Source organism: Echinops telfairi, unplaced genomic scaffold, assembly GCF_000313985.2.
Source record: "Echinops telfairi isolate 266 unplaced genomic scaffold, ASM31398v2 ScPeMD7_6273;HRSCAF=7185, whole genome shotgun sequence".
Classification (NCBI taxonomy): domain Eukaryota; kingdom Metazoa; phylum Chordata; class Mammalia; order Afrosoricida; family Tenrecidae; genus Echinops; species Echinops telfairi.
The window spans coordinates 4,398,205-4,406,492 of NW_022110173.1; the positions used below are offsets into that span (position 1 = coordinate 4,398,205).

Sequence of the window (8,288 nt, forward strand, 5' to 3'; positions counted from 1 at the left end):
TTTTTTTTAAAAAATAGATCACTATGTAATCGGGGTTTCAAGTGCAACTAGAATTTTCTCCTCCTTAGCATTTTGGAATTTGCTTTTATTTATTTTATTTATTTAATTTTTTTGCTACAAATCATCCGTTTCCTAAACCAAACGGCAGCTGGCCGGACTGCTGACAAGTCCCAAGGTTTATATGTGACAGATGAAAGCTCTTTGAGAAATCTCTCTTGAAATTCCTCTGGCAAGTGTTGATGAGCTGAGCTGGAATCAGACATCCAACCTTAGGACCCTCACCACTGGTCAGGGGACAGGGTCAAATGCTAGGAATCCGGCAGCTCCCCATGTAACTGGAGAGACTGGGAAAGGGGAGGGGCAATGCCCGGAAAGGGAGAGCGGGAAAGAAACAGTAGCTGGCCAGTCCGAGTGGTCATCGGAGGGCTGCGGACAGGCAAGCACGTCCTGTTGGCCGGGCACCGAAATTTCTTCCTCTTAGTAGTTTCATTGTCCCGTGTTGCACGGTAAACACGTGTCTTCCCAGAGTGACGTCACCAAGGTCGTGACTGGGCGTGCATCTGGGGACAATGGCACGGAACCTCTGTGATCCAAGTCCGAGGTGCTGTTTGGTTTCCTCATTTGTCTCTACTTTGTTTCTGAAGAGTCTTGAGGAAGCTCCTCTTCGGTCCATGTTGGAAAGAAGGGAAGGAAGCTCCTGGCCCAGATCCACCGCCAAGGCATCGAGTGCGCCTGAATGATGGTGGCTGGAGTTGGTTCTCAACTCACAGCTCAAAACACTCATGGCCACTGAGTCCATGCTAATTCATTGCGACCCCCGGTGCGTTTCTAAGACTGTCACAGTGTAGGGGAGTAGAAAAGCCCAGTCTTTCTCCCACGGAGCTGCTGGTGGTTTCAAACTGCCGACCATGTGGATGTCAGCCCAACGTAACCACTCCACCACCAGGACTCCACAGGTAACAGAGGCTCACCAGGACTTTCTTCTCAGAGCCACTGGGTGGGTTTGCACTCACTCACTCACTGCCATGGAGTCGATTGAGTGGCTACGCACTGAGCTGCTAATTACAAGGTTAGTAGTTCGAACCCACCAACCACCCCTGTGAAGATTTACAGTCTCAGAAACCCCGAGGGGCCACTCTACTCTGTCCTAGAGGGTTGCTACGAGTCCTTGGATGATGGGTCCAGCTATTTACTGAGGGCCTCAGTCTTTACAAAACCCCTTGGCTGGGATGTAAGTTTCTTAGCCAAGCAGCATGGCTGCCCCAAGGGCCTGATTCTTGGACGACTTTCCTTTGGCCAGCATCTTTGAGAGCCTGTAGTTCATGCAGTGATACAGGGAACTGCCAGCGTTAGCCTGCCGTGAATCGTGATTGGAAGTGTAACATCGTTTGTTAAAAGGGATTCCGAATGCAGTAGCTCCCTCCCCGGTAGTAGATTCCTTTGGAACCTGTTCAGGATTCAGGATGCTCCTAATTCAGGAAAGGGGCAGCTGGGCCATGGAGATGAGCCTGGGGACCTAGAGACTGAAAGCTGGGAAGGGGCCAGTCTGACGGCCCCTGGCAAAGGGAAGATGCCAGTGGATGGTCGGATGATTCCTCAGAGAAATGTAAAGTGTTGCCTGTGAACCTTGCTCCCTGTGTCCCCTGCTCGAAGGTCTTCCGGTCTTCATAAGGCTTATTAATTATTTCTCCCCCACAGTTTGGGGGTATATAACGTGTCTGGTTCTCACTGGATCTCTGAAGCAGCCCAGGGGGAGAAGCCCAGTCTTGCCTTCTGGCCACTTAATTCCTTCCAAGGAATAAACTTGGAATTTCTCGAATCCACCTGGCCTCTGTGGCAGAAGAGCGCACGCTGTCTCTTTAAATGTCACTCCTCTCAGTGCTGGCACCCGGAGACAGGGCGATGGCAGCAGGGACCTTGCTTCTGTTCCCGAGTCCTGGAACAAGCACATAGTAGGCACACGGCAGATTTTTGTGGAATGACCAGCACGTAGTCCTCAAGCTTTAGACCGCCATGGGGGCAGGACTCCTTTCCAACCTGAGCTGGCTGGCTCGGACCGTGTTCTTCGGGGCTCTGTTTACTAGCACATTGTCCGTGCCAGGAATTTTGTCAAGTCATCCTGTTTGAATACCTAAGTTTGTTCCAGGGAACTGCCCGGCCTGGATTGGCACAGTCTCTGGGAGCTGGGCCGTGAGGCGGAGCGTGGCAGTGTGCCCCCCTGCCCACCACCACGCCCACAACCCTTAGGGAGGCTACTTCTCATCTGTTCACTGCAGGGGCCAGTGTGGCCCTGGGATCGGATCTCCCTGGCTTCTTGCAAATGTCTTAGACTGTCTGAAAAATACGAACTCCTCAATTTCCCCACACAGTGGCTTCAGTCAGAAAAGATTCCTTTGAACAAGGTGACCAAGGTGCCCTGTTTTTCCTTTCAGGTTTTAAGACAGCTCCCTACAGTTAGAGCATGCATTTCTCTCAGAACAGCCTATTAATTGAGTAATAATAATCACTAAGATTGATTACATCAAAGAACAGCCGGGGGGAAAACAATAACAACAAATTCACTGCCATCAAGTCCATGCTGACTCTTAGTGACCCCTATAAAACTCTAAACTCGCTGCCAATCTAGGGCTCCCCTGTGGGCTTCCCCTGTGGGAGGCTGTCACTGTTTACCTGAGTGGAAAGCCCAGCCTTTCTCCTGTGGAGCTACAGGACATGCAGCGCACAGCCCAACTATAGGACAGGGTACAACTGCCTGCCCCTGAGGGTTTCCAAGACCGGCACTGTTGATGAGAGCACTAAAGCTGGTGGTCCCTCTGTTGACCTTGCAATTAGCAACCCAGCTGATAACCACTAAGCCACCGGGGCTCCCCTCCCTTGTATATGTGCCCATAATGTAACCACTTCTCACCAACCCCACTGCCACCACCAGGTTAAGCAGCCGTTGCCTCCTGCCCAGGTCAGTGTCGTACAATTGGTCTTCCTCCTCCCCGCTTCTCGCCCCGCCGACTCTTCATCTCAGCTGTCAAAATGACCCTGTCTGTCCCCAGGCAGGACTCTGTTTACGGAGTGACTGGCTTACAGGGCCAGGCCTCTGACTCTGCTGCCCACTCGGCCTGGCCTCATCCGGCTCTCAGGGCCTTTGCACGTGCTGTATCTCTAGTGTTCACCCCCACGGAATCGGCAAGTCTGCTCCCTCCCTTCCTTTGACCCTCCCAAGTCACCTCAATACCTCCTCCCTTGGTCAAGCCCCAACCCCCACCCCCACCCCGCAACAGCCATTGATTGTCATGCCCTATCCCCCTTTGAGTATTTCTCTTCATGGCATTAATCACTCTTGACACGCCAAAGGCGTTCTTATTTATTGTTTGACTCCTGCGCGCGTGGGCCGCTGTAAGAAGTGGGATTCTAGTCTTTGGCCACTGCTCCATCCCCAGAGGAGGGGCTAGGATGGTGGCTTAGGCATGGTGGCTTGGGGGCTGGGCCGCCAACAAAAAGGCAGTGCTTCAAAGCCAGCTGGAGAAAGGAGGGAGGCTCTCTGACCCTGTGAAGGTGTTCGGTGTCAAAAACCCAAAGCTCTACTCTGTCGGGTGAGAATGGACTCCATGCGGTGGCAGCACGCCAGACACAGAGCCGGGCCAGCCACTCAAGACGTTTCTGTCCTGAGGGGATTTCTATGACCGCCATGGGGAGTGGGGAGGGAGGAAAGGAAGGAAGGAAGGAAGGAAGGAAGAGGGAAAGACAGAGGAAGACTGTCTTTCCCTTTTCTCTGGCTCTTTCCCTCCTCCAAAGTACACAAAGACTTGCTGGCAGCCGGTGGCAACGGGAGGTGGAGCAGCGGGGAGGGCAGCGCCGGGGCAGCCTTCCTTCTCAGAGCTGGGCCTGCCTCAGACACCAGCCCCTGCGCCTGCCCTCCGGGTGCCAGGGAGACCCTTCTCAGAAGCAGAAATAGTCATTGCTATTGCCGCTTTCATTTTCTGCAGACTGGCTGGCAGCTTTCTAAATCTAACGATTATTTTGAAAATTCAGAGACTCGGTGCCCCTTTTCTTGAGTCCTGTGACGTTCTGAAAACATAATTGAAGAGCCAAAAAAGTAACTTCAGAGCCACTCAAGTATTTTATTGTAGGTCTGTTTCCAACACCGGAAGGGGAATTCGTAGTCCACCACAGTCTGCGCCTGAAGGTCCCTGCTGTGTCAGTGAGGCCCATGGCAGATTTAATGCTTGACCGCGCGTGCGCGCACACACACGCAATTTTAATCCTTTGCCACAACTACTCCCAAGCTCCGCCTCCCTCTGAAATGCCCGCTCCCCACCCAGTCCCTTCCAGCATCCTGTGCCTCCTATCCCACTCTCCCATATTCCCCTTCACTGTGATTCTCCACCCCTATTCCCCAAAGCTCACGGTCGCATGAAGGCCACAGCACTGCTTTGCTCCACCACGTACGGGCCTGAGCATCCTGGAGGTGCTGTGGCTCTGCCCACACTGTGGACATGGAAACGGCCACTCAGGGAGGTTGTGACTTGCCAGGATCTCAAAGCCAGTGAGTGGGTGGCCAGGCTGGGCTTCTCTCCAACCCCTCATGCTCTGTCCACGGCCACGGAGGGCTGGAGCCAAGCAGATGACATGGCTTCTTCCCCTCAGTCGGCCGTCCAGGACAGCTACCACCTCTGAGCTGCGACCAGCCTGGGCGCCCCAGCCCTCAGCGGCCCCCCAGAATGTCCAACCAGGATCTGAAGTAAGTTCATGGGACTGCCAGCCCTTTGGGGGCAGGTTTGGGGTTGCTGTGGCAACAGCACATCCTCTGCCTCCAGATCCTGGAGTGCTAGCCCGGAGTGGGGAGAGTGGGGAGGGGCAAGCGAGGCCCCTTTTCTCCAAAGGGGAAGCTACATGGCGACAGATGTGCAATGGTTGGGAATGCATCTTAGTAGGTTGCAGGTTATAGGCCTCTGCAAAGTGCGTGCCGGCCAGGGGGGCACAGTCAGTTTAGCGGGGACTGTATTTCCTGCTCTTAGCACTTCAGGAGCTGGACCTCCGCAGACAGATGGGCCTCTGGCCTGCAAGATAGGGACGCTTTCCTAGATTCCCTGGAGTCTGAGGATGCTGAATTGTCTGTTTTAAGTCTTCTTAAAAAGATCCTATCCTGACAAAATAGCAATTTATAATTTATCAAGGGCAGGAGGGAGGGGAAAAATGAGGACCTAATGCCGGGGGCTTGAGTGGAGAGGGAATGTTTTGAGAATGATGAGGGCAATGAATGCACAAATGCGCTTTACACGATTGTTGTGTGTATGGATTGTGATAAGAGTTGTATGTGCCCCTAATAAAATGATAAAAAAAAAAAAAAGATCCTATCCTTAGCCAGGATGAAGGGGCCTCCAAGTTAATTAACTTTGGGCTAACATTCGAGAATCCCTGATCCGAGCTGACGAGGAGCCCGGGTTATCAGAAAGGCCTGGTTCTGAGTGAGTAGCGATAACAGCTTGGCTTGCAGAGCTTTCCTGCGGAGAGCGGAGGCGCGGAGTGAGGTCACTTGCCCAAGGCAAACCCCAACTCCATTCTGCGGGAACCGAGGAATGGCCGTTGGTTTGATAGCCATCTTCCCCACGATTGCTCGGGGCGGGGCCTCTGCTGCCCTGGCCTCCAGTGTCAAGTGGTCCCTGTGCCCCCCTGGGACTCGAGGGGGGACCTCCTTCCCATCAGTCCCTGCAGCAGCTTGGCTGGAGAGCACTTCCTCTTCAGGTTGGAGCGGGATGCTTCGGCCCTAGTGAGTGCAGTCGGGCACAGGTGGGCTGACCAGACCCTGGTATCCTGCCTCTGGACTGGAGCCTGCAGGAGGGAGGCCAGCCAGGAGCTGCTGGGGGTGGAGAGGGGAGTCACCGGATGGGTGTGACGGGAGGTCCTAGGGGCCTGTTCCTGCCCCCCACCCCAATCTGTCCTCTCTCTGCCCCCGGCCCCCTCCCTCCATACCTCCGCTCCCCTCAGCATCACAGCCAAGCTCATCAATGGCGGTGTGGCAGGGCTCGTGGGGGTGACGTGCGTGTTCCCCATCGACCTGGCCAAGACTCGGCTGCAAAACCAACAGGGGAGTGACGTCTACAAAGGAATGTAGGTCTTGGTGGGAGATCAGGGGGGAGGATGACCCCAGGCCCTTCCAAGCCCCAGCCTTTCCAGTTCCTTCAGGGCTGTGAGGAGGGGGTGTGGGGCTGGAGACTGGGGGTGTCATAGGGGCAGGGAGGGGGCTGGTGGGGGCAGTAGACATGTTTCACCGCTCGCTTCTTGCTCCCCAGGGTGGACTGCCTGCTGAAAACAGCCCGGGCCGAGGGCTTCCTGGGCATGTACCGAGGTGGGTCCCAGGGAGGAGAGGCTGCGGGGCGCTGGCCTGGTGGGGGGCCCTGCCCTACAGCGGGTTTTCCCTGGCCTGGTGGTGCCCTTGTGGTTCCTGGTGGGACTCTAGGGGGCACCAGCAAGCATGGGAGCCTGGAGCCCTGGGTTCCAGTTCAGGTACCAGCACCCACTCTCCCTCCCTCACCTCCGTCCTCACCTTTCCTAGTTCCCTCCCATCTCCTTCCTCTACCTCAGTGGTTCTCAACCTTCCTAAGTCCACGACCCTTTCATACAGTTCCTCATGTTGTGGTGCTGACCCCCCCACACACCATAAAACTCCTTTCGTTGCCACTTCATCACTGTAATTTTGCTACTGTTATGAATCATCATGTGATGATCTGATATGCAGGATGGATTTTCATTGTTAACAATTGAACATAAAGCATAGTGATTCATCACAAAACAATATGTAATTATATATTGTGAAATTTTTATGTGTTTTCCGATAGTCTTAGGCCACCCCTGTGAAAGGGTTGTTCGACCCCCAAAGGAGTCGCGACCCACAGGTTGAGAACCGCTGCTCTACCTCTTCCCAGGGCCCTGGGGCTCCCAGCGGCCCCCAGCAATGAGAGCTGGGGGAGGCAGGGGCTGAGAGGCCTAGACAGTGGAAAGGCGGGAGTCTCTGTGGGGCCCTTGTGAGGCAGACCCTCCCTGACTAGGCCCAGGGTCCCCATCCAGGGCCCTGTGGCCGTGATTAAGTTGGGAAGTTGCTCTCTGGGACCCTCAAAGCTGCAGTGTGGCTGGTGCCCCCGTGGAACAGGGGCAGCGCGCTGTGGGGACCGTTGGGGACAACGGCCGGACTAGCGAGCCCATCAAGACAAAGGACAGCAGGAAATGTGATGGGGTGAAGGTGAAGCAGAGTTATGTCTCAATGAAATCGGCCAGAGGCGTCCTCCTGGGCCCGAGGCTGCCTTCACCCCTAGGCTCGGGCTAGGGCTGAGAGCTGGGAGGAATGGGCATGCTAATTGCTAGGTCCTTGTTCAAACCCACCGGCTCTTCTGTGGGAGAAAAACAAGCTTTCAGTTCGCCTAGACCAGCGGTTCTCCACCTGTGGGTCGCGATCCCTTTCATAGGGGTCGCCTGAGACCATCGGAAAACACATAATTCCGTGGTCTTAGGAACGGAGACACCGCTCCTCTATCCGTTTCCAGGCAGGTCCGCCCACCTGCAGATACGCCCACCTACAAAGACCTGGCGTGAAGATTGTTACCCATGCTAAACCGTGCTTCAAATCAAAGTTTCATTTATTTGTCATTAGGAATAAACATTTCACAATATATAATGACATTTCGTTTTTTGTGATTCATCACTATGCCTTAATTCTGTTCAATTTGCAACAATGAAAATATATCCTGCTCAGATATTTACATGACGATTCATAACTAGCAAAATTATAAAGTAGCAACAGAAATAATTTCATGGTTGGGGGTCACCACCACATGAGGAGCTGTATGAAAGGGAAGGTTGAGAACCACTGTCCCAGACACTTAGGGACGCCGTGGGGGTGTGGGTGTAGGGTCGAGCGGCAGACTCGAGCTGGTGTACCTGGGAGAGCCTGGGCGCTGACGTTGTTCTGCATTTTCACACCATGCTTCTGTCCATCCCAGGGGCTGCTGTGAACCTGACCCTGGTCACCCCAGAGAAGGCCATCAAGCTGGCAGCCAATGACTTCTTCCGGCATCTGCTCATGGAGGATGGGTACAGGCCTGGCTGGGGCTGTCCGGTGGCTTCCGAGGGGAGGGGCTGCGGGACGATGACAACTGCCACCACTCACCGTATTCTCAGATATGTGCACGTGTATCAGTAACGTGCCCACGCATGCTTAAATGCGTGCTCACCCGGGGCTGACGGTCGGTGTGTGTTTGGGCAGGTGGGAATGAGTCCATGTGATTTGAAGGCTCTCG

The 8,288-nt window shown here is 54.4% G+C and overlaps 1 protein-coding gene across 4 annotated transcripts in view; it reads left to right on the forward strand.

Moving 5' to 3' along the window:
- Positions 1 to 8,288, forward strand: part of SLC25A18 (solute carrier family 25 member 18) — an 18,477-nt gene that overhangs the window by 4,103 nt on the left and 6,086 nt on the right. For 3 of the 4 annotated variants that reach the window (XM_045295884.1, XM_045295885.1, XM_030887226.2), the window contains 4 exons: positions 4,642 to 4,735; positions 5,983 to 6,105; positions 6,288 to 6,343; positions 7,992 to 8,082. In XM_045295884.1, coding sequence (XP_045151819.1) covers positions 4,716 to 4,735; positions 5,983 to 6,105; positions 6,288 to 6,343; positions 7,992 to 8,082 — 290 coding nt within the window. In that variant the 5' untranslated portion in view covers positions 4,642 to 4,715. Of the gene's footprint in view, positions 1 to 4,256; positions 4,541 to 4,641; positions 4,736 to 5,982; positions 6,106 to 6,287; positions 6,344 to 7,991; positions 8,083 to 8,288 lie in introns of those variants that run through there. The other variant, XM_045295883.1, reaches the window with a different exon arrangement.